The 27,484-nt window shown below is 36.8% G+C and overlaps 1 protein-coding gene across 2 annotated transcripts in view; it reads right to left on the bottom strand.

Moving 5' to 3' along the window:
• DLC1 (DLC1 Rho GTPase activating protein) overlaps positions 1 to 27,484 on the bottom strand; it is a 568,091-nt gene that overhangs the window by 205,912 nt on the left and 334,695 nt on the right. For both annotated transcript variants that reach the window (XM_044225531.1, XM_044225530.1), the window contains one exon: positions 4,798 to 4,831. In XM_044225531.1, the coding sequence (XP_044081466.1) occupies positions 4,798 to 4,831 (34 nt within the window). The remainder of the gene's footprint in view (positions 1 to 4,797; positions 4,832 to 27,484) is intronic.

Below are 27,484 nucleotides of genomic sequence, written 5' to 3'. Positions count from 1 at the left end.
GGGCAAAAAATTTGCCATTTTTTGGCTAATGATAATGGTCTATTTTCCAGAGCTGCCATGAATTCTGACAAAATCGACAAGGTCTTTTGTGATTTATTGTTTTTTAGAATGAGAGATTTCATATTATTCTATATTGCAACTTTTCAAATATGCTCAGAGTCACATTTTGGCAGCTAAAATGCAATGCTAATTTTCTAATTTATATGCATCTATACAATAGAGGACATATTCTAAATCACAAGTATAGATATTTTCTCTCCCATACAATTAAATGAAATTATATTCATTTAGGATGAAGAGAAATATAGTCCACATCTTTTTTCCCCCCGAAATAAGGCACTTCTCTCTTTCTCTATCTCTGTCTATCATCTGTATTTTTTGAAAGGTGGTTGCATGATCTAGGTAAAACTAGAGATTTACAGAGTTAGGGTTGTGACTGTATGAGGTGGCTGAAGTTGGATGAACAAACCAGCAAACCAACACAAGGAGAGAAAGAAGAGAAAATATAGGTAGGTATACTGGTGAGACTCCTAACAGAAAACAGATGACACAATGGGTATACTGAGGAAGGCTTAGTAACAGAACTATTTACAAAGATTAGGAAAGTCAGAAGGGTAAGACGAGAATGATTTTCAGCACCTGGGAATTTGTGTGGAAAGGGCCACCTAAGAGAAACCAGCAGTGATTCCTTGGCAAACAAATGGGGGATAACTACCCAAGCTCAGAGTCCCACTGTCATGCCCTGCCTTCCTTTCCTCCCAGTCACCTCTGGCTCCTCACTGGTGGAATAGGAAAGACAAAAAAGTGAGCAGCCCACTAGTTCTGCCCACACTGGTCAGCCTCTGGGGCACAGAGTCAGGAAGAAATAATGGATCTGAGTGACAAAATGGACACACCCAGTATAATAAACTATACTGCTTCCAGATTACAAATGGCCAGGTATGATGCAGGAAGCTTTGACCTTGCCTGTAGAGAGCAGGGAGACAAAGAAAATGTTAAGGCAGGAAATGATAGGGCCAGGTGGTGCTTTTCAAACATCACTCTAGTGATGGTGTAGAGGGTAGACTGGAGTAATGACAGGTTGAGGCAGGAAACCATTTCTGGTTGCTGTTGCAAAAGCCCAGTGGGAAGTGGAGGGCTGCATTAATGCAATGGGGGGGAGAAGGGACAAAGGTTGATTAGAAGGCAGTGTTGACAGGACTGTGTGCAGGAGCTGAGGGAGAGAATGGGAGCTGGGAAGCCACGATTCAATTACCTCAGGGACTAGGGATACAGTCGATAATGTAATCATAGGAAAATAGGATATAGGATATACATTTCTCATGGGCTAATTGTGAAGACTGAAGATTATCTGTCCACAAGAGAGAATTTCACCCTAACAGACACAGGAATTTCTAATGAAAGGTTAAAATATGACCAACTCTGCCTATGCTGTGATAACTTCTGTCTGCATTAACTCACTCAGAGGCTTACAGAGAAAGTGATCTCTTTTTTCCACATGGACGGCTACTTAACTGTTAATTGATGCCCTGAGGAAGCATTTAAGAACTCTTGGAGCAGACATAGGCAGCGGTAACACAGCTAGCTTCTATTTGGCTTCTATACATGGTAGTTAGAAGCACAACCAATTATCATAAAAACAGCTACCATTTTTTAGGGTCTATTTTGTGCCAAGCATTGTTGCCTTACAAAAACAACATGGCAGCTTCTTTATTTATATTCTAGAAATGGGAAAATGAGGAGGTTAAGTAACTTGCTCAAGGCCACACAGATAGGAAGCAGATGTGCTAGAGAATGTACCAAAGGCATTGGGCCCACTCTTTAGGGGCATACAGATGCTGGTGGCATGAGGAAAGTCATATGAAAATATTATGTGTTGGATACAATTACACATTCATACTTACATGATTATTTTTAAAAACAAATTAATTCAGATCCTGAGAATGTACATTTTGATACTTTGATTACTTTCTTGGGAATTTTCTGAACAAGACAGTTTAAGAAATTCTCAATTGAGGAAAAGGAAGATGCTGGCCCAATGAAATATTCTTGACTAGAGATTGAGTTCCTTCAGGGCAAGGAATATACCTTATTCATAAACTGCTTCCTTGATAGATCCTAGTAAGATGCTAGAATATGCTGCTGTTCAGTACATATTTCTGGAATGAATGAACCAATGGGGGGCTCTTTCAAAAATCTCCTCGGAGATTTTTGTCATCACAAAGTGGAAGATGAGCAGTGGGATTAAGTGCGCCAGGATGTATTTACATAGCCACATGGATCAGAATAGAAGATGTCTACTTAAAGCACACACCGAAACAACCACACAACTGTATCTCAAGAATTATTAATGGAATGTACCCAAACTGATTTTTTTTAGAGCTTCACAAGGCTTGGTGGGATTTGTTCCAGTTGGCGTGGATGAGAGGTCACACAGATTAAAAATAGACTTTCTTAATATGGAACAATAGGCTACATTCATTTAACAAGACAGGAAAAAAAAAAAAAAAGATAGGCCTTAGGGGCGGGAATGAAGCTTAATCCTATTTAAGAGCTCAATTAACCCCCAGAAAATTGAGTAGGTCCTCTGCCTTCATTGCCATTCTTCTGTCTAGCAGGACTTAAAAAGAGAGATTCATAAAGAGGAATAAAGAGATTCACATTTGCATATAATACTAAAAATATTTCAAATATTTTAAATAGGGCATAATAAACTTTAGAAATATAAGAATTAGTTTGCCTAGATTACTATAGTCCTTTAAAACTTGAAATCAATCATATTCTCTTTTGTCAAATCTGTTACCATTGTTAATAAAATATTCAAACACAAGCCTTTATCTTGATACATAAATTCACTGATTTTAAAAAAATAATTTCTTTCTTATGGTTATACTATCAAACAAAATTACATTTCCTTCTAAACTAATGGTACATTCTTAAGAAACATGTATCAAAACCATGTTGGAGTACATTCCAGTCATTCTAACGTTTTAACACACAGAAGCCAGGTCCTGTTCAAATTAGTCCATCCCGGGATAAGCATCTGGGGGCTTGGGTTGGTCATTTGTATCAGTTGGTAGATCCTACTTTTCACAGATCACCCTATGGAACCTCTGTGAATGGAATTTATGAGTTCTTTTCATTTGCGCCCCAGCATTATAGAAATGACCAAAATAGATCATTGAAAAGTGACAATTTCTTGTTTTTGTGTTTTGCAGTTGGATTATAATAAAAAGAAGTGGTTACATTACATGTACACTTTTTAACTAGTTCTTTGTTCTAATAAACATATCTTTTAAATACATGAGAAGCTTGAAAAATTAAAGGTCTTCTCCCTATCACAATGAAATCATTTTAAGTGGCAAAGGAAAAGATCCATTCCTTCAAGCAGTGGCATTTCCATCCCTTCTCCCCCTTCCCCAACAGCCAAGAATTCACATCCTAATTTTCTCCATGAGGTATGAAAGAATTTGCTGACATTCTGGAATAAGATGACAACTTTGCTCTGTCATATACTTTGTTTAAATTGTAGCTACTCTTGGAAATTACAGAGAGTGTCACAACCCAAGATAAAGCATGACTTTGGCTACGTTTCTTTCTCTTTGTGATGCAAATGTTATGTAACCATTTATTTCTTGTCCCAACTAGACAGCTAACACATCTATTTAAGCTGTTTGAGCACTGGGGCTATAACGGGAATTCAGTTAGTACATGCTACTAATCCATGTAATACCACTCCCTGTTAAACTGAACAGTTATCTTGAACTGACACATGATGCCAGTTCAATAGTTTCTGTCTATCCTGAAGGGCTACCTTTCAACAAATTACAGTAAAGAAATCAGACATAGCCTAAACACGAGAGAAAGGTCTAGTTCATGGAAGGATACAAACTATGAGAACTTCTGTGTGAAAACTACCTAGTGGTGAAAGTAGGCTCACTGACCTATAAAGAGAACATCCTCCATATTAAATCAGCAAACTAATGCTTCAGTGCAAAGTCATTGAAGAAATGTCATCTTTTAGAGGACTATAAACACTTAATACAGCTCTTAAAAATCACAAATGTTTAATTTCTAAGTGATAAGCTTTAATTTGGTAGTAAAACTTCAATCTGTTTTTTAAAAGATTATCATCATTATTATTATACATAAAACATAAAACAGTATTGAAGAAGACTAAAAGATTTTTTTAAGCATTTGAATCCACCAATCAAAGTCTAATTTTTCACATTTCCATGTTTCTCATCAGTCCTTATCCATCTCCCATGATACTGCTAATAGCTATAATGATAGCACAGAGTATAGAAATATATTCTAATTTTCTCATATAACTGTTGATATTGTTTCAAAATTATATATTTGATAGTACAGCATCAGCTTTAAATAAGTACATCTTGTTTTCTGACTACTATATAAGCTACTTAAGATGACAAAATAAGCCTTGATAATTATTGACAGTTGATTTCCAAAGGCTGTTTCCCAGTACACTAAGCAACATCTAATTCTTTTCCTCAAGGGAAAAAAAAATGTGGATATGGCTACAAGGAAGGCTACAAGAAGCATACATCTTTTTCTAATATGATGTAATGTTCTGTTAATAAACCACACTTTTTTCTTACATTCTGAGAAAACCAAATTGCTTTTTCAGGAATTCAATTGTAATATTTGCTCAGAGACTGATAAGACTGCCTAGAGACAGAAGAGATTTATACACTTCTAATATTTAATGCAATGTCAACATGAAGATGGAATCTTATTCCACAATAGGATGGAAAACATAAACAAATGTCAACTTACCAGCCTTTTCCTTGTCTGAAATTCCTGGAAGTGCCTGAAAAAAAAAAGCCATAGAATTATGTTATTACTGGAAAGAAATATCACAACATCATCAGGAACAAAAGGAACTATCATAAGTGGAGCAAAAATTAAATAGAACCCAACAGCAGGAAAATGAGCAGGGAAAGGAACTTAACATTGTTCCATAAAGAACATACAAATGACCAACATGTACATGAAAAGGTACTCAAAATCACTAACCATCAGGGAAATGCAGATCAAAATCACAATAAGATATTACCTTCCAACTGTTCAAATGGTCATTAGGAAAAAGACAAGAAATTACAAGTGTTGGCAAGGATGTGAAGAAAAGGAAATGCTTGTGCACTGATGATGGGGGTGTAAACTGCACAGCCACTATGGAAAACAGTACGAAGATTCCTCAAAAAAACAAAAACAAAAACAAAAAACCAGAACCACTGTATGATCCAGCAATCACACTTCTGGTTAAATATCCAAAGGAAATGAAAAGATATCAAAGAGATAGCTGTACTTTCATGTTCATTACAGCATTATTTCACAACAGCCTTGATATGATAACAACATAAATGTCCATCAATGAATGAATGGCTAAGGCACATATGATATATATATATACAATGGAATACTATTCAGGCATGAGAAAGAAGGAAATCCTGCTGTTTGCAATCACGTGGGCCTTGAGGGCATTACTCTAAGTGAAATAAGCCAGCCAGACAAAGACAAATGGTGCATGGTACCATTTATATGTGGAATTAAAAATTAAAAAATTTAAAAAAGTGAAACTTCTAAAATCAGAGAATAGAAAAGTTGCAAGGGGCTGGAGAAATAGGGAGAACTTGGTAAAAGGGTATATAAACTCTTGGTTATAAGGTGAAGAGGGTCTGGGGGGCACCTGGGTGGCTCAGTGGGTTAAAGCCTCTGCCTTTTTGGCTCAGGTCATGATCTCAGGGTATCTCAGGGTCCTGAGATCCAGCCCTGCATCAGGCTCTCTACTTGGTGGGGAGCCTGTTTCCCCCTCTCTCTCTGACTGCCTCTCTGCCTACTTGTGAGCTCTGTCTGTCAAATAAATAAATAAGATCTTAAAAAACAATTAAAAATGTATTAAAAAAAGGATAAAGAAGGTCTGAAGATCTAAAGTATAAAATGGTGACCATAATTGATAACACTATATTATATAATTAAAATTTACTAAAAGAGAAGGACTTGTGTTCTTACCAAAACAAAACAAAACACCCAATAAACATGAGAAGTGATGAATGTAGTAATTAAGTGAAAATCCTTTCACAATGTATATATATATTCCCATCACCATGATATAAATTTTACATATCTTACAATTTGGTCAATTATACCTCAATAAAACTGAAAAGAAAATAAAAAGAAAAACGAGAGTTGGGGAACTATCAGTAAAGTTACTAGATCCAGGTATAATAATTGTCAATCATCATATTATTTTCTTGTCTGAAAACACATATTACCCTTAAAAAGATACTGGCAATAAATGAAACAAAAAAATATTCTTTGAATTTGGGGAGAATTTTTATAGTTCCATTTCTTTGTCCTGTAAAAAAAAAGTAAAAGTAAATTGTCTGGTGGATTTCTGGGCATTTCAAATCTCTGCTCTGTTTTTCAAAGGCTCAGATTCTTCCTTTATATTATTATTACTGTTATCCTTAAAGATTTTTATTATTTATTTTAGAGGGACAAAGAGAGAGCAGGAGCAGGGGAAGGAGCAGAGGGAGACTCAGAACCTGAATAAGGAGGGAGCTTGATGCTGGGCTCTAATCCAGGACCCTGGGATGACCAGACGCTTAACCGACTGAGACACCCAGGCACCCTGAGATTCCTCCTTTATTAGATGGGAATAATCACAACTACTTCTTCAGGTTGCTAAAAAGACCAACTGTGGTAGCTTGATAAAGCATTTGAGGTCTTCAGGAAAAGGTAAATGCTGTTACTATTTGTTTCTACGGGTATTGGACCAATGGGTCAATTTACTGATAGGTGTGGTCTAGAAGTTCCATTCCCAGCAACCATCATCACTTACTATCATTATTTAAAAAATGGAGTTCAGGAGGAGATGTTTTCAAAAGACTTTAAAGTACAAATGTCTAATTCTACTTTCAATGGATATTCTAAAATAAATTAAGGAAGTTGAATTTCTGGTTCCCATTCACCTCAGTTATTCAAGTTTATAATATTGTGAACATGAAGGTATTAACTTGTATGGGAAGACTTCAATTCATCTGACCCACTGGGCTTTGATACCTGCTACCCCAAACCACTGACCAAACAGGATGTCTACAACTAACACCTCTCCCTTTCTTCAGGGACAAAGTCCCTGAAGTTGGGGTAAGAAAAGTAGTCTCAAATGGGTATGTTGCGTGTGCATGCAAAGCACACAGAGGGAGGAGGCGAGGAAGGGGAAAGTTTACATGTACCTCAGCTGCAGATACGCCTAAGGAAATAGCATCAGTCTTCATTTCCAGGATCAAGTATCAAGATACCTATATCCTTGTGAGATACTCACTTTCAGAACTTAAAGAATTTGAGATTGATGCAGTTTTCAAATCAGAGGCAAATCTCTCTAGGGGTAAAAAATAGAGGGGGGTTTTATTTTGGCAAGATTAATCTATAGTGGAGGTATATTTTGAATTAATTAATTTCTATCTATATTTTGTTGTTCACTCCTCGTTCTCTGAATGTGAATGCTGACTGCATCCTGGCAAAGGTGCATTGTAAGGAGACTATCAGGTGAATAAATGGCAGAGTGGAGGGTCATGTCCAGAGACCAGGGCAGCAGAAGGATTGTATAGGGGTTAGGTATGTACCTCAGCATCTCCTCATTTATACTGGGTCATCTATTTTTCCTTTCCTTCAAGAACTGTTGTGATTCTACACTATAGAAAAGCTGTTTCCCCCTTTACAGGAAAATTATAACATAGTTTCGGTGATATTTGTTGACTTTTTATGTATCTTAAATTTGGGCGCCTGGGTGGCTCAGTAGGTAGAGTATCCGGTCCTTGATTTCAGTTTATGTCATGGTCTCAGGGTTGTGAGCTTGAGCTTGAGAACCCCCAACAGACTCCACGCTGAACATGGAGGCAGCTTAAGATACTCTCTCCCTTTTCCTCTGGCATCCCCTTACACCCCCTTGTTTGCATGAGTTTTCTCTCTGGGGTGAGAGGGAGAGAAGGACTTAAATTCATATTGTGTTGTATTTTAAGCTCAGCCCCTGGATTTCCTACCTAATTGGAGATGAAGTCTTTCAAATTAAATTTTCTCTTCTGTGAAAAGCAAATAAACAACAAAACAAAACCCAAACCGTTGACAAGATTGTAAAGGTTGGTGATAAGCAGTTAAAAGATGCCCATGAAAAAGGTGCCACAGGAGGAAAGAACGAACATTTACTAGGTTCTGAATAGGTACGAGGTACAGTTTTAAGCCTTTGCCTGCATAAATTCACTGACTCCTTAGAATAACCCAGGGAGTCCTGGAAAGGGAAGTAACTTTTGTGAGGTCACCATCAGGGATGGAAGCCAGGTCACAACCACTGGCATGCAGGCCTCTGAGGTCCTAACACTAGTTTCAAAACACTAATCAGAGTCTTTTTGAAACAAGGGAGAAGAAAATTTGGGAGAGATTCCATGATAGAATACTGGCTGAGGTCACAAAATATCTGTGCAGGAATATCTGTATGAGATATTTAGAAATTATCTAAGTAATAAGCTCTCTCTTCTTATAGCCAAGGAATTTAAGACAAATTGAACATCTTGCCCCAAATCTTAGGTTGACCAGCAACAGACCTTTTCCATATTTTGTTCTATTTGATTGCACAGTGTGTCACCGAGTACATATAAGTAAATATTTAATAAACTTTTATTAAGCAATGAGTTGTGCCACAAAGCAAAAGTATTTTAGCTTCCATGTAGTCAATGCCTATTACTTAAGAACCTCACCATGTTCTGTATGCTTCTTTAAGCCACCAAAGCTCACTTCCATGAAACAACTGCATGATGTGGACATAGGAAAGTCAAAGTTTCATGCACCCAGGATTTTGTAACTGCTCTTTCAAAGTAAACCATGCAGTCAACAGCTGCATATCTCTCAGCTGATATATCTCTGAATTTGAGGGAGAAGTGTCTCTCTAGAAAAGGTTTATAAGTAACTTTTTAAAATGCTGACACTTCATTTTCAATTAATTGAAGCTATTTGCTGTTTCTTAATTATATGCCTCCCATTATCCTGTGTACAGAAAGCTTTGGCAAACTATTCCCTCTTTGTGGAATTCACAGTCCAGTCGAAGAAGGTACAAAAAAGACAGAGAATAGTTTCATATAGTGGGTGTTCAACTGCAATTGATAATTAGCATCATCGCTGGTGTGACATCAAAAGGAGTGAGAAGACAATTGATAATTAGGACCACCCAGGTGGAAATGGAATGGTTTTTTTGGGCACTGAATCTTTTGGAAGGAGACATTGGTCCAAAGATTCTTTTTGTCTTTGACTTCAGAGAAGAGGCCTGGCTAGATTTGGGCTTCAGGTCTTGAGGTTCCATAGTGTTTTACCTGTTCCTGCATTTGGAACAAAACTTTCGATGCAAGGTGGCTGTACCGTCTGTTACAGAGTAAGTGTTCATCAGACATTTGTGGAATTAAAGTACCAAACACATAATCATATATTCAGTTTAAATAACATGTATGGCTGTTGCTTATGAGAAAGCTCCTTTAAAAAGCATATTTTTTAATTCATTAGGGTTTTTTGTTAATAGTTGCCATATGTTTCATTTGAACTGTATCCTCAGGAAGTGATTTAACATTTCTGGCAATAACGCAATTAAATAGGATTTTCCTGCTGCCCATATGGGTTTGCTGTAACTTCATATTTTCTTCTCTCATTTCTTAATGGAACAAAGGGAAGTTTCCTAATAACTTCCAAATGAGAGAAGAAAATCATTCGTGGTCTTGTTATTCTTCTTTGTGACATTCAAATGATAGCATAACAATCTTAAATATTTGTTTAATGGCTGTACTGATCCTCCACTAGTTCCTTGCAAGTAAAGATTTTCATTTAAGTTGATCTGTTAAGATGTTTTGTAATTGAATTTTAAAAAACCATTAAAGAGAAAGCTTTTTAGGAAAAGGGAAGAAAATAATTCTCTTTCTCTTAATGAGGTCTTTTAAAGCTGTGTGTGGGAGCTTAGTCTGTGTGTGTGTCTGTTTATGTTTTTGATGTGAAACATGGTTGGGGGAAATGCTGGTTTTGACATGCCTTCCGGAAATGTTGTAGACATGTGTTGATTCTTTTGGTCTGCTGCTAGAATGACTTTCTGCACTTTCAAGAGGGACCTCAGCTGGACACCTTTTAGGAACTTACACCAACTACACAGAAGCTGCTAATAGTCACATAAGTAATAGATGTTATATCTGAATTCATTTTGGGAATTCAATTTTGTGAATGAAAATTTGTTGATCTAATTTCTTCCTGATGATTTTAGTTGGAAATAGAGTATGATTTTTTCCTCCTTAATCTGCTATTTTAATTAATAAGCCATATCTCTCACTAATATAAATTACTTTCTCTCTTAGTTCTTTGGAATCAGAACCATAGAATACTACCATTAAGAAGGCCCTTTGAAAGCCAATCCGTCAATCAATTGGAAGCTAGGATAGACTGAAAGATCCTACTCGTGTTCTAGGAAGGGATTTTTTTTTTTTTTTTGTCCTACAGTAAACAACAAAGTACTACCATGTATTTTGTATTTTCTCTATATATAGGCAGCGCTTGTTTTGCATATTTTATTAGACATGTTCACACAGAAATGTCTCAGATATTCTGTTTTGTTCTATAGGAGTTCTTTTCATTTGTTTTTTTTTTCAAATAGCAAGAATCAGTGGCAAAGCAATTTATTTCTTTCCCTTAAAAACACTCACTGTTGTTCCCACAAAAATATTTTACAGACAAATTTCAAAATGGGTAATTATGTCCTTAGAAATTACAGGATAACATTCCCCAGTGATGGAACAGCCTCTGTCTCAGATGAGGGCACAAGAGCCCATTGTGGGCACAATGGGCAACAGAAAGAGTTTGGAGATTCACATTTTAGGGAAGACATGAAAGACTACATAAAAGAAAAGAAGGTACCATGAAACAAGATGGGATAGGGAGGGAGACAAACCATAAGTGACTCTTAATCTCACGAAACAAACTGTGGGTTGCTGGGGGGAGGGGGTTGGGAGAAGGGGGGTAGGGTTATGGACATTGGGGAGGGTATGTGCTTTTGGGTAAATTGGAAGGGGAGATGAACCATGAGAGACTATGGACTCTGAAAAACAATCTGAGGGGTTTGAAGTGGCGGGGGGGTGGGAGGTTGGGGTACCAGGTGGTGGGTATTATAGAGGGCACAGCTTGCATGAAGCACTGGGTGTGGTGAAAAAATAATGAATACTGTTTTTCTGAAAATAAATAAATTGAAAAAAATAAAAAAACAAAATGGACAGAAAAAAAAAAAGAAAAGAAGGTACATTGAAAAATGAGTTTGTTTCCATCTCTTTATTTAAAGACTCTTTTGAATTCAGTCCAGTCTCTGATATTGTTAACTAGTCCATGATTTCTATTTGATCCCACTTGAACAAAGAAGTTCATTGAAAAGCTGCATCTAATGGGTAATCTGATATCATCTGTTTTGGTTTACAAAGTATTTCTCTAGTTTTGACAGTCATCATTCTTTTATTAAAAATATAGGCTCTTCACGGTGGAGAAGACTTAGATATCATTTAGTTGTGTTTTCCAAAATACTCTGAATACCACTTTTTCAGTCTTAACTACATACATGTATTTATAAATTATTTATTTAATAAAATTTAAATATTAAATTTAAATAAATATCTTTTTTACTTGTTCTAAATAACAAAAACAAAATACATGAATTTATCGTTTTGAAATTTTGTTATATTATTCATACCACACATGAAAATAAATAACTATTAAAATTTAAAATATTTATCCATATATAAGCTGATGTTCACCAGTAGTCTATGGGTCCCTATGTTGGGAAACATGGATCTAGTTCTTTTGCTGTCATTTTGCCTATAAGGATGTTGAGATTGAAGGAGATTAATGATTTACCCAATGTTACAGACCCTAAATTGGCCAATTGGGGATTAGAGTAGAATCTGGGTCTTAATGTACAGTCTACTATACCTTTATTCATAAGACTGGTGAAGTTGAAGGTCACCAAGGGTTTACCTCCTTGCATTCATAATTTCAGATTAACTTAGTTTCTGAATTATTCAATGGAAGATAAAGGAAATTCAGTTACAGTGGAAGAGACAATGTCCTAGTTTGAGGACTGTCTTCAGAGTACACATACATGACCAAAGTGAAATAAATGCATGCATGATAGTGTAATTGTGGATCTTTATTTCCAAAAAAAATTTGACATGTCTTATTTAATGAAAGTTGTCAGTCATAGTGAGGGATTTTTTTTTTTTTTTTTTTTTTGCCAACATCATTGACTATAACAACTGTTTATATATAGACTGAAACCATGGCTTCATCTGTATTCTATGGTATAAAAACTTGGGGCCTTGGCTTAAAATAGTTACGTGAGTGTCTGAGCAAACACAAAGTTGATTCTTTTTTTTTTTTTTTTTTTTTTAAGATTTTATTTATTTATTTGAGAGAGAGAGAGTGTGAGAGAGAGCATGAGCGAGGAGAAGGTCAGAGAGCGAAGCAGACTCCCCATGGAGCTGGGAGCCTGATGTGGGACTCGATCCCGGGACTCCAGGATCACGCCCTGAGCCGAAGGCAGTCGCCCAACCAACTGCGCCACCCAGGTGTCCCCACAAAGTTGATTCTTAAGGGATGTTCTGGTGGCTTGTTAATCCTTTGAGCAGAAGTGGGATGGCCCTCTCTGGATAAAAAACATAAGTTGGGCTTCTAACTTTTATTTTTTTTATTTTCTATTTTTTAAAAGGTTTATTTATTTGAGAGAAGGAGAGAGCAAGTGAGCAGGGGAGTAAGGGGCAAAGGGAAAGGGAGAGAGAACCTCAAGCAGACTTCCTGCTGAGCATGGAGCCCCAAAGGCTTGTCCCTAGGCTTGAAGTGGGGCCCTATTTGGGACGCTATGTGACGAATCCCACCACCCTGAGATCATGACCTGAGCTGAAATCAAAAGCTGGATGCTCAAATGACTGAGTCACCCAGGTGCCTGTGGGCTTCTAACCTTTAAAAACATTTTTTTTTCTTTTTAAAAAAATACTGGCATTTCTTGTATTTAAAGCTGGTGACTCTTCAACAATAGTCTGATTCCACGCTCACTTCATAGCTAAATACTGATTTTAAGGGGCGCCTGGGTGGCTCAGTGGGCTAAAGCCTCTGCCTTCAGCTCAGGTCATGATCCCAGGGTCCTGGGATCAAGCCCCGCATCGGGCTCTCCACTCGGCGGGGAGCCTGCTTCCTTCTCTCTCTGCCTGCCTCTCTGCCTAGTTGTGATTTCTCTCTGTCAAATAAATAAAATATTTAAAAAATAAATAAATAAATACTGATTTTAAGTCTGTCCAGTCGTGACAAAACTCTTGTTAAGGCCATTTGTATTTGGAAACATGGTTTAAGAGAAAAGCCATTTATTATTCTAAATTGAAAAGAAAATCATTTCTGTAGCAGGGTAGATAAACAGAAAAACCCATGGCTTGGTCCCACCGACTAACTTTTCTCAGCATTTACAGAAGTTCTTAATTTCAGCGCTTCTGTATTTCCAATAAACCACTGATTAAGATATTATTCATGACAGAACTCAATTTCCTTTAGATACATTTTCATGTTATAAATTTTTTTTCAAAATGTAACAAGTCATGTTTCCCTCCCCAATTGTAATTCAGTATTAAATGCAATGTTTAGGGACGCCTGGGTGGCGCAGTTGGTTAAACGACTGCCTCCGGCTCAGGGCGTGATCCTGGAGTCCCGGGATCGAGTCCCACATCAGGCTCCCAGCTCCATGGGGAGTCTGCTTCGCTCTCTGACCTTCTCCTCGCTCATGCTCTCTCTCACTGTCTCTCTCTCTCAAATAAATAAAAAATAAAATCTTTAAAAAAAAAAAATAAATGCAATGTTTATTTGAAATAACCATTACATTTGTATAACCATTTTGGTATAATCATCTTGCCTTTTACATGATTTTACATAATTTTGATATTTTATTATTCCTACTTTGTGATTCTTGCTGTAAGTTGCTCTATTTTTGTGAATTTCTAAGTTATATATTCTAAAACATCTGATTTTATGCTCAATCTTGGTAATTCTGGAAAAACAATTACTGCTGAAATACCTGAATATGTTCATAAATTTCACTAGAGCAACTGCATTATTTCTTCCTTCTCATATATTTGCAACTTTTTAAAAAATCAATTTGTGAGTTCTTCAAAAGTATTCTTTAACTTTTGGTACAGTGATTTGCACATGGTAGCCATTTAGAAATACTGATTATTCAAGGAAGCTTTGTGGGTTTTTCTTGTTTTTTTTTTTTTGTTTTTGTTTTTGTTTTTGTTTTTAAATTTGGTTAATGAAAGTTCACAGTTAAGGAGCATCATAGACGGAGACTTATTTTCAGTAAAGATGATATTCAAGACAGGTGACTTATTCAGGGAGCAACAGACTCAGAATGGCTGTTTATTTTTCTTGGTGGACAATGATAACCAGCAATTCATCTGTTCCTCAGTGTTAAACACGTGCCCTTTACTCCACCTAGTATCCCTCATAATGGATTTTTCATTTTGTTCATGTCCTCATTTTTCTAGCCTAAGTCAGTTTTTCACTGGTGCAACCCTTCTTCTCCTTGTATCTGATGGGCACTACAAAGGCAACTGGTCCTGCTAAAATTTATTACTATACCACTGTTTTCCTTAAAATGCTTTAATGATGACCTTTACCCCACCCCCTTTCTGGAATGCTATTAGTCATGTGCTCTGAGATTCTCATCCTCTTCTGCTTTGTTCTAGCCACTCAGTTAATAGAGTCAAGTATCCTCTGTACACACAGTTCTTTACTATAGGCTGTGGTGACACTAAATGAAATAAAAAGATAGCCTGTAAAAATAAAAAATTATAAATTGAAGACTGAAAACTAAAATAGAAAATCAGAGGTAACATCTGAACAAGTACTGGGTTCCCTGCTGCCACCAATAGTCTCTGTGACTTTGGATAAGTTTCTAGAATTCTCCGAGCTCAGTTTACTCACTTCTAAAAAGAGGTTAGAAATAATGTCTACATCTCAGGCTATTTGTGACGATTCAATGACATGCTGCACAAAAGAGGATTATCATAGTACTTGCCCAAGTGCTTGCTAAGTGCTAAGTATTCCTATCGTTGGGTTTGTTATTATGATATAAAAAAGTAGCTACATATTTATTATGAAACAATACAAAGAAGCATAGGTTGTGTCTCTGCTTCCTCCATTTCCTTCTGTCAGATTAACTTGTTTCCTCGTGTTCATTCCTACTTTATTTTGAACTATTTATAATTATTTTCTCTGTTATTTTGAAAGAAATATTTCTCCTTTTTTTAAAAAATTTTTTTGGTCAGCCACTTCCTTTAAATTTTATAAAGCCCAGTTTGGAAGCTATCATCCTCAGCCCTCATCTTTAATGTGGAGCCTGCCACCAACTGTTACTAAATAGGTCTATTCTTGGCCTCCTTAGGTGTCAACAAGTGACACTATTCTTCTTGGGTCCCTACACTGAGGAACAGGCTCCCAGTTCTGCAGCCTGGAGCAGCAGGGCCTAAGGGCATTTGTAGGTATGACCTGTGTCAGAAAATATAGAATATATTAGAATCATATTAGAATATATTAAAGTATAGAATATACATAGAATATATATAGAATATAGAATATTTGTCTTCTGCACTTATGGGACCTTTCAGTGATGCCAAACTACAGGAGATATCTGGGGCCACCACTCACATTTAACCAGAACTCTTAATGGATTTATCACTTACTGAAATTTCCTGAACTAAAATGAATTCTATACATGATTCAGAAACTACTGGAGATACAGATATATAATATCTGTATATGTGTATGTGTTAATATAATATTTGTTAATAGACTGGATATGTATATTATAGGCTGGCTATATATACATATATCAATATTGTATATTGATATATATTACATTATATATAATATAATATTAATAGGCTACATAAAAGTATAGAGGAAACATACACTAATAATGTAGTAGCAGAAAGAGAAATTAAGAAAACAGTCCCATTACATTGTACCAAAAACAATAGAATCCCTGGGAATAAACTTAACAAAGGAGGTGAAAGACCTGTACTCTGAAAACTATAAAACACTGATGAAAAAAATTTAAGGCCACACAAAGAAATGGAAGGATATTCCATGTTCACGGACTGGGAGAACAAATACTATTAAAATGTCCGTTCTAGCCAAAATAATCTATAGATTCAGTGCAATCCCTATCAAAATACCTGCATCATTTTTCACAAAACTAGAATAAATAATCCTAAAATATGTAAGGAACCAGAAAAGACCCCAAAGAGCCAAAGCAATCTTGAAAAAGAATAAAACTGGAGGTATCACAATCCCAGATTTCAAGGTATACTACAAAATTGCAGTAATCAAAAATGTATGGTACTGGCACAAAAAAAGACACATAGATCAATAAAACAAAATAGACAGCCCAGAAATAAAGCCAGGATTATATGGTCAATTTACCTCCAACAAAGGAGGCAAGAATATGCAATGGGGAAAAGACAATCTTTTCAATAAATGGTGCTGAGCAAACTGGACAATTACATGCAAAAGAATAAAACTAGAGAACTTTCTCATGCCATATGCAAAAATAAACTCAAAATTAATAAGGAGTTAAATGTGAGACCTGACATCATAAAACCCCTACAAGAAAGCACAAGCAGTAATTTCTCTATGGCATTAGCAGCAACATTTTTCTACATAGGTCTCCCCAGGCAGGGGAAACAAAAGCAAGAATAAACTATTGGGAATAAACTGTATCAAAATGAAAAGCTTCTACACAGCAAAGGAAGCAATCAACAAAATCAGAAGTCAACCTACAGGATTGAGAATATATCTGCAAATGAAATATCCAGTAAAGAATTAATATCCAAAATATATAAAAAAGCATACAACTTAACACCAAAGAAACCAAATAATCCAATTAAAAAATGGACAGAAGGCAGGAACAGACATTTCTTCAAAGAAGACATACAGATGGCCAACCAATACATGAAAAGATGCTCACCACCACTCATCATCGGGTAAATGCTGATCCCTCCCCCAATCATACTCTCTAAAATAAAAACCTTAAAATAAAAAGTACACTTACTATAATGAGCACTGAGTAATGTACAGAATTGTTAAATCACTATACTACACACCTGAAACTAATGCAACACTGTACTCAGTATACAACATTAATTATACTGAAATTTTAAAGAAGTATAGTGGCAAAGTGTTTGTCAGTGGTTTAACAGAATTGCATATAATTTCTATCTTATAAACAAAGTAATTTGCATTATGGATTTATTTGTTGCATTTTAACTTATTCTCTTAGAAGGCTGAGAGATAAAGAAGCATTTAACTCATACCCACCTTGACCAGGTTAGTTACTACCAGTTACATCCCAATGTAAGTTTAGCTTTATATCAATAATTCAATGCATACATGTTCATTTGTATTACCCCAAATTTACTCATATTCCCATAGTTTCATGCTTTCCAACTTAAAAACCTTTGGCAGAACTAAACTTTTGACAGAAACTCAAAACATGTAACATTAAGTCATAACTGCAAAAAGAATACAGATTAAAACTACTTAAATGATATACATAAATCTTTTTATGACAGATTATAACCTTGTTCATTGAATTGGAATTTACTCTTATCAAATATTACTTCATGTAAGTGGGCTCTTGGCTGGGGGCCAGAAACATTTTTGTTACAGGGAGATATTCAATGTAGTGGTATTCACTAAAAAAAATTTGATTTGAAATATGTATTTCATGTGTGCTCTAAACCACAGATCTGAGCAAGGACAAGAATGCACTAAATGTGACTAGGACCTAAGGAAAAAACTTGGAGTAACAGAGGACAAATGGAAACTGAAAAAAAAGTCACAAACCTAAAACTAATATTACACTGTATGTTAACTAATGGAGTTTAAATAAAAGTTAAAACAAACAAACAAAAAAACAAAGGCTTGTGAAGTAAGGCTCCTAATCAAATAATAACCAAATTTTCAAGGTTTTTGAAGCTTTGTGTGAACATTGTATGGACACTGAGATATTTAAAGACGTTTTGCTCTTTGAAAACGCATAAATAGAAGAGTTGTTTGTTAGCATTTCTGAGGTACATGCCTGAATTAAGTCATAAAATGTAAGAGGTGTCTACTTTATGAGGAACAAAGATGGGTTAGTTTAGATAAATATTATGTAGGGATCCTTCCTTCCTCACTTCTTTTCTCCCTCCTCCCCCCCTTTCCTTTTTTTTTTTTTTTTTGAAGATTTTATTTATTTGAGAGAGAGAGAAAGCACAGGTGGGAGGGGCAGAGGAAAAAAAGGACTCCCCACAGGGCAGGGAACCCAACTCAGGGCTCAATCCTAGGACCCTGGTATCACGATCCTAGCCAAAGGCAGTTGCCTAACCAACTGAGTCTCCCAGGCACTCCCCACCCCGCTTTTTTTTCTGGTGAACAATATGTTCTTTTAATATAACTTTTTGTGTGCATAGAAGCCATATAAGTAAAAAAGCACGAGATTACATAGATAATTATATTACAAAATGGAAGAAAAAAACTAGTGTCTGTATGCTGCATTCTGGATACAGTTCCAGGTATTGGCAAAGGTTTTTAAAAGAGACCTATTTCAGGTATGTAAATGGGCTGAATGTAAATGGGCTAAATGCCCCAATCAAAAGACACAGGGTATCAGAATGGATAAAAAAACAAAACCCATCAATATGCTGTCTACAAGAAAATCATTTTAGACCCAAAGACACCTCCAGATTTAAAGTGAGGGACTGGAAAACAATTTACCATGCTAATGGACACCAAAAGAAAGCTGGGATGGTAATCCTTATATCAGATAAGTTAGATTTTAAGCCAAAGACTATAATAAGAGATGAGGAAGGATACTATATCATACTTAAAGGGTCTGTCCAACAAAAAGATCTAACAATTTTAAATATCTATGCCCCTAACATAGGAGCAACCAATTATATAAACCAATTAATAACAAAAATCAAAGAAACACGACGACTATAATATAATAATGGTAGGGGACTTTAACACCCCCCTCACTGAAATGGATAGATCATCCAAGCAAAAGATCAACAAGGAAATAAGGGCCTTAAATGACACACTGGATAAGATGGATATCACAGATATATTCAGAACATTCCATCTCAAAGCAACAGAATACACATTCTTCTCTAGTGTACATGGAACATTCTCCAGTAGATCACATCCTGGGTCACAAATCAGGTCTCAACCAGTACCAAAAGATTGGGATCATTCCCTGCATATTTTCAGACCGCAATACTCTGAAGCTAACTCAATCACAAGAAGAAAGTTGGAAAGAATTCAAATACATCCTACTAAAGAGCATCCTACTAAAGAATTAATGGGTCAACCAGGAAATTAAAGAAGAATCGAAAAAATTCATGAAAAAAATGAAAATGAAAACACAACTGTTCAAAATCTGTGGGACACAGCAAAGGTGGTCCTGAGAATAAAGTATATAGCCATACAAGCCTTTCTCAAGAAACGTCTTAAGTACACAACATAACCCTACACCTAAAGGAGTTGGAGAAAGAACAGCAAAGAAAGCCTAAACCCAGCAGGAGAAGAGAAATAATAAAGATCAGAGCAGAAGTCAATGAAATAGAAACCAAAAGAAGAGTAGAACAAATCAACGAAATTGGGAGCTGGATCTTTGAAAGAATTAATAAGATTGATAAACCTGGGCCAGACTTATCAAAAAGAAAAGAGCAAGGACTTAAATAAATAAAATCATGAATGACAGAGGAGAGATCACAACCAATACTGAAGAAATACAAACAATTATAAGAACATATTATGAGCAACTATATGCCAGCAAATTTGACAATCTAGAAGAAATGGATGCATTCAAGAGACGTATAAACTACCAAAACTGAACGAGGAAGAAAGAGAAAAACTGAACAGACCCATAACCAGTAAGGAGATTAAACCAGTCATCAAAACTCTCCCAACAAACAAGAGCCTAGGGCCAGATGGCTTCCCAGGGGAATTCTACCAAACACTTATTTTTTTTTTTTAAGATTTTATTCATTTATTTGACCAAGAGAAATCCAAGTAGGCAGAGAGGCAGGCAGAGAGAGAGAGAGGAGAGAGCAGGTTCCCTTCTGAGCAGAGAGCCTGATGCGGGGATCGATCCCAGGACCCTGGGATCATGACCTGAGGGTTAAACGCAGAGGCTTTAACCCACTGAGCCACCCAGGCACCCCTCTACCAAACATTTAAAGAAGAATTAATACCTAGTCTCTTGAAACTGTTCCAAAAAATAGAAATGGGAGGAAAACTTTCAAATTCATTTTATGAGGCCAGCATTACCTTGGTCCCAAAACCAGATCCCAAAAAGAAGAATTACAGACCAATGTCCTTGATGAACACAGATGCAAAAATTCTCACCAAAATACTAGCCAATAGGATCCAACAGTACATTAAAAGGATTATTCACCACAACCAAGTGGGATTTATTCCTGGGCTGCAAGGTTGGTGCAAATTAAAATATGTGATAAAATACATTAATAAAAGAAAGAACAAGAACTATATGATACTCTCAATAGATGCTGAAAAAGCACCTGACAAAGTACAGCATCCTTTCTTGGTCAAAACTTTTCAAAGTGTAGGCACGGAGGTTATATACCTCAATATCATCAAATCCATCTATGAAAAACCCACAGCGGATATCATTCTCGATGGAGAAAACCTGAAAGCTAAGGTCAGGGCCACGGCAAGGATGTCCACTATCACCACTGCTATTGAACGTAGTACTAGAAGTCCTAGCCTCAGCAATCAGACAACAGAAAGAAATAAAAGGCATCTGAATCGGCAAAGAAGAAGTCAAACTCTCACTCTTTGCAGATTATATGATACTTCATGCGGAAAACCTGAAAGACTCCACGCCCAAACTGCTAGAACTCATACAGTAATTCAGTAAAGTCAATACACAGAAATCAATTGCATTTCTATACACCAACAGCAAGACAGAAGAAAGAGAAATTAAGGAGTTGATCCCATTTACAATTGCACCGCAAACCGTAAGATACCTAGGAATAAACCTAACCAAAGAGGCAAAGAATCTGTACTCAGAAAACTATAAAGTACTCATGAAAGAAGTTGAGGAAGACACAAAGAAATGGAAAAATGTTCCATCCTCATGGACTGGAAGAACAAATATTGTAAAAATATCTATGCTACCTAAAGCAATCTACACATTTAACGTAATCCCAATCAAAATACCATTAATTTTTTCCAAGAAATGGAACAAATAATCCTAAAATTTATGTGGAAACAGAAAAGACCCCAAATAGCCAGAGGAACATAGAGAATGCCAAAGTTGGTGGTGTCACACTTTTGAACTTCAAGCTCTAGTACAAAGCTGTAATCAAGATGGTACGGTACTGGCAAAAAACAGCCACATAGATAAATGGAACAGAATAGAGAGCCCAGAAATGGACCCTCAACTCCATGGTCAATTAATCTTTGACAAAGCAGGAAAGAATGTCCAGTGGAAAAAATAATCTCTTCAACAAATGGTGTTGGGAAAATTGAACAGCCACATGTTAGAAGAATGAAACTGGACCATTTCCTTACACCACACACAAAAATAGACTCAAAATGGATGAAAGACCTCAATGTGAGACAGGAATCCATCTAAATCCTTGAGGAGAACACAGGCCGCAACCTCTTGGACACCACAGTTCAAAGCAACTGCTTTGAAGACACAGTTAACTTCCTCCCAGAAACATTGCCAAAGGCAAGGGAAGCAAGGGCAAAAATGAACTATTGGGACTTTGTCAAGATCAAAAGCTTTTGCACAGCAAAGGAAACTAGTCAACAAACCCAAAAAACAACTGATAGAATGGGAGAAAATATTCGCAAGTGACATATTGGTAAAGGGCTAGTATCCAAAATTTATAAAGAACTTATCAAACTCAACACCCAAATTATCCAATCAAGAAATGGGCAGAGGATATAAACAGACATTTCTGCAAAGAAGACATCCAGATGGCCAACAAACACATGAAAAAGTGCTCCACATCACTCGCCATCAGGGAAATACAAATCAAAACCACAATGAGATACCACCTCACACCAGTCAAAATGGCTAAAATTAACAAGTCAAGAAACGATAGATGTTGGTGAGCATGCAGAGAAAGGGGAACCCTCCTACACTGTTAGTGGGAATGCAAGCTGGTGCAGCCACTCTGGAAAGAAGTATAGAGGTTCCTCAGAAAGTTGAAAATAGAGCTACCCTATGACCCAGCTATCACACTACTGGGTATTTACCCTAAAGATACAAATGTAGTGATCCGAAGGGGCACGTGCACCCGAATGTTTATAGCAGCAATGTCCACAATATCCAAACTATGGAAAGAACCTAGATGTCCATCAACAGATGAATGTCTAAAGAAGATGTGGTATGTATACACAATGGAATACTATGCAGCCATCAAAAGAAATGAACTCTTGCCATTTGCGATGATGTGGATGGATCTAGAGGGTATTATACTGAGCGAAATAAGTCAATCAGAGAAAGACAATTGTCATATGATCTCCCTGATATGAGGAAGTTGAGAGGTAGAGTGGGGGTTTGAGGGGTAGAGAAGGAAAAAATGAAACAAGATGGGATTGGGAGGGAGATAAGCCATAAGAGACTCTTAATCTCACAAAACAAATTGAGGATTGCCAGGGAAATGGGGGTAGGGAGAGTGTGGTTGCATTATGGACACTGGGGAGGGTATGTGATATGGTGAGCGCTGTGAAGTGTGTAAGCCTGATGATTCACAGACCTGTACCCCTGGGGAAAATATAACATTGTATGTTAATAAAAATTATTTTTAAAAAGTAAAAAAAAAATAAAAGAGACCTATTTCTCCAGCAGTGACCCGCTTTAGGGCAATGACTGCTCTCTCCTTCCCCTTAGTGTTTCTTGCCAAAAGGCCCAGATTTGAGTAAAGGGGTGCGCCGTAAGCGCAGGATCCGGGCATAAGGGCTACAGTCCGTTGAGCTTTGGAAGGTGGGTGTTTTGGGAGGTTAATTTCGAAGAAATGGTTTCTTCCCTGGGGCCTGCTGATTTGGTTGCTGGTTTTCCTGGTGGGCACGAAGACACTTTTTAGTAAGAAGCCTGGTCTTGGAGTTTTTGTACAGTGTGATACTGCTCTGTGATGCTTGCAACCTTCTTCCGAAGGTTTAGTTTCTCCAGCATCATGTTATTCTGCTGCAGCTCAGTCAGAGTCTGCTCTTGGTTAAGATGACATCACAAGTGGTCAATGCCTGGCATAGTCTTCAAGCCCCAGTGCTGAGGCAACAGGCTCTTTGTGCGGACTGGAGAGACTCACCAAGTTTTTGAAGCTCTGTCCGCAGCAGCCTTATATTCTTTTGGCCTTCCTCTAATTTCTTGTCCACATCAATGGTAAAGGGCTTGGCTGAGGGAAGTGGTTCTAACATTTTCTGATACTTCTGTAGTTCTTCAGTGATGTTTAGCTCTGCTCTGCACTGTTCTTGTTTAGCTTTAACCTCATGGAGCTGCTGATTGGAGCCATGACAAATATTCTAGAACATTCCTCTCCAAATCACAAGGTCATAGGGTCCAAATCCATTTCTTTAACCATAGTAATAACTCGAATTCCCTTCTTTGCTGTTAAGTTTCCATTCAGCCTTCCAGATTTCCCTTCTACTCTGTGCAGGAAGTCTGACCTGGATGGGAAGGTGTGCCAAACACCCTGGTTTACCTGGGATAATCCCAGTTTATATGGGAATCCTGGTCAGGCTATCATTTGTCTCAGAATGTTTCTTTAAAAAACAAAACAAAACAAAATACCAACCAAAGAAACAAACAAACTGGATTTTGTTTTTTAAGACAGTTTTAGGTTCACAACAGTATCGAGTGAAAGGTACAGAAATTGCCTCTTTGCCCACTGTCCTCACACACACACAGCCTCCCCCAGTACTGACAGCCTCCACAGATTGGGGTGTTTGGACATCTGTTAATTGACTGGTGCACCAGGATCACTCAGAGTCCATAGCTTACAGTAGGGTTCACTCTTAGTGTTGTATATTCTCTGCATTTGTGCATATCTATAATGACACGTATCTGCCATTACAGAATCATACAACATGGTTTTGTTGCTCTAAAAATCCTCCGTGCTCTGACTATTCAACTCAGCCCTCTCCCCAACTCTGCATGACCACTGATCTGTCTCTATAGCTTTGCCTTTTCCAGAATATCAAATAGTTGGAATCGCGGAGTACGAAACCCTTTCTGGTCATTGTTTTTCACTTAATAACACGCATTTACGTTTCCTCCATGTCTTTTCATGGCTTGACAGTTCATTTCTTCTTAGTGCTGAATAATATTCCATTGTCTAGATGTACCAGTTTATTTATCCATTTACCTACTGAAGGACTTTTTTGTTGCTTCCAGGTTTTGGCAATTAACTATTAATAATGCTTCTATAAATATCTGCGTGCAGGTTTTTGTGTAGACACAAGTTTTCAACATCTTTGGGTAGATTCTAATTGTATGGTAAGTGTATGCTTGGTTTGGGAATGTTATTTTCTTTTGATGACATTAAATTATGAATAGTTGTATTACTCTGAGTTAGGGCATGTTGCCCTTCTGGCTTCTGTAGTCTTATCTAGCAGTGTGTGATATGCATGTGCAGAGAACCAAGTTCTCACTTTAATATATGGTTACATCTGAAAGATGACTAGTGATAAATAGCTTCTCTCCCTGACCCTTTCCAGACTCCCTATGAAGGGAGTACTGTAACTATTCCATTTTATATAAGAGAAAATCACATAGATACAAGGTATCTACCTTTTGTAAATAGTCAAGCCAAGAACTGCACCCAGGATTTTAACACAAATGTGTATATTCTTAACTCCTACTCTAGATAGTTTCTCTGGACTGATATACTACTTTTTCTGTAAATACCTGTAAATACACAGATAACAAGAGAAAAAAAGTATAACCAAAGATACTGGTACTGTTTTTAATTACTGGGAAACAAAAACCTAACAGGAGTGTGAGCTTCAAGGAGTAACTTCATTCATCATTTCTGAAATGCCTACTGGGTGAGTGTCACACATTCTAAAGGAGCAGGGAACTTGAACACAAAGCAACACAAAGTGCTGGCACTTTTCCTTTTCTGCATGTCCGTCCTGGCTGGTCGCCTCTTCCCCCTCTTCCTTCTCAAGCAGACTGAGTATCACAGGCTGAGTATACTTAGTGGAGGAAAAGGAGAGGTCACTTAATTTTTATGACCACACTAGAAAATGTTTATACACTTTCCTGAGGCAGACTGAATGCTCTGCTGTTCGGCCTCACGTGCTGCCGCTCTCCCAAAGAAACACAGCGGAGGGAGGTGCGGTCCAAAGCTGTGCGCTGCAAGAGCACTTCAAACGGAGCTAGCTTTTGCAGACCTGGAGTTTCTCCGTCCATCATCAGTGATGCTAAAGGGCTGATTTACACCTATAACGAATAGTATGCCTTTCATCAAGGTCCAAAGTAATTGATTTAGTGGCTGTTTCATTTATAAAAGTGTTTATGATTACAGGCACATCCACAAAATAAAAACATTCTTCCAAAGTGAAAGTAATGCAGGAAGCATATGATAGACACCTGACCCTAAGGAGTAACTTTGCATGATAAATGAGTTCCCGTTATTCCTCCCTTGTCTGCTTTCCCAACACACTCCTTTCAGCATCTTCTCCAGGCTGTTGTTCTGAGAATTGATAATTAGGGCTGACAAAAAGCTGGTTTGGGTTTTTATTTTTTTTTAATTTTTTAAAAGATTTTATTTATTTATTTATTTGACAGAGAGAAATCACAAGTAGATGGAGAGGCAGGCAGAGAGAGAGAGAGAAGCAGGCTCCCCGCCGAGCAGAGAGCCCGATGCGGGACTCGATCCCAGAACCCTGAGATCATGACCTGAGCCGAAGGCAGCGGCTTAACCCACTGAGCCACCCAGGCGCCCCTGGTATGGGTTTTAAACAAACAATCAAATTGGCACTACATCAAATGATTTCTCATTCTACATATCAGCAACATGTTACTTCATTATCTCAGACTGTGTCCTGATCACATTTGGGAAATATGGCCTCCTTGTGATTTCTGTTATCCTTGAAATGGGTTAAATGGGTTAAATGCCCTGTCCTTCACTTTGAGAACTCAGGATCCTCTTGGGATAACTCTTAACTTTTGTATTAGGTACAACTTTGTCCAATGATCTAGTTTCTGTAATTAACAAAAGAAAATATTTGGTAGCATGTTTCAAAATAAAAATATGAAAACAATGTCCTATTTTCCCCATTTAAGGATTACAATATAGGAAGATCCTGAACTCACAGAACTGATATCAATCCAATAACTTAAAATGCAAAATCTCATAGTAGGAAAGGATCATACATTTTTCAAATATTTAGGTTTATTCATCTATGTGCTAAATGGGAAGGAAATAGCCAAAGGAACTAGACACTATAAAGCGATTCCAAAATAGGATATCTAACGAGGCTCTTCCCTCTTTTCAATTAACTACTGTCATTTCTATAAGAAGTTACCATTATACGAGCTCTGAGTCAGGGGATAGTTCATCTAGTTTTCATGAAATTTCCTTCATCTTCTTCCCGTTTTTCTCCTTCTCGTTTTTCTCCTTCCTCTCCTCCTTTTTTTGATAAGAAATGAACATAAAAATTGGCTTTTAAAAGTGGCTGTTATTTGTAGGCTCTCCAGGTAATGATTCACAGCAAATCCACATGGCCCAGATGAAAGAGGTGACTTATATAAGAATTTGGTAAATGTGCTACATTCTCTGACAAGCCTATTTTTAATTCTCACAACCCTTTTCCTTAGTATGTGGGTCAAAATTCCATTAACAAAGGGAAATTTTCTATATTCTCCACTTTGGGAAACTTAAGTACAAGAAAATTAAAGATTTATGGAAGTAGGCCTGAGAAATATGTCTATTTAAATGCATTATTCCCACTGGGATTTTGAACATGTGTTTTTATCAAGAACTCTAGTGAATTTTTCTTTATAATGAGGAAAACTGTGAATAGAAAATAAATTAAAATTGCTTTAATTAAATCCCTTAATTTCTTAATCAAGACACTGAAGATATTATCTACTGGCTGTTTTAACTGGGTACCAGTTTAAAATCCCCTCAGTCATTTGGTTTTGGAAAACCAAAAAAAATAAAAAATAAAAAAATAAATAAAAAAAATAAAAATTAAAAAAAATAAAATAAAATAAAAATAAAAATAAAAAAAAAAAGAAAAAGAAAAGGAAAGACAGCAATATCCTGTTTGCTTTAATAAACAAATAATCCCTTTCATTGTTGTGGTTATATCTGGAAGCTTTTTG

The sequence above is a fragment of the Neovison vison genome, chromosome 11, assembly GCF_020171115.1.
Source record: "Neovison vison isolate M4711 chromosome 11, ASM_NN_V1, whole genome shotgun sequence".
Lineage (NCBI taxonomy): Eukaryota > Metazoa > Chordata > Mammalia > Carnivora > Mustelidae > Neogale > Neogale vison.
Note: the sequence above shows the minus strand (reverse complement) of the source record. Positions and strands in the feature narration are given on the sequence as shown.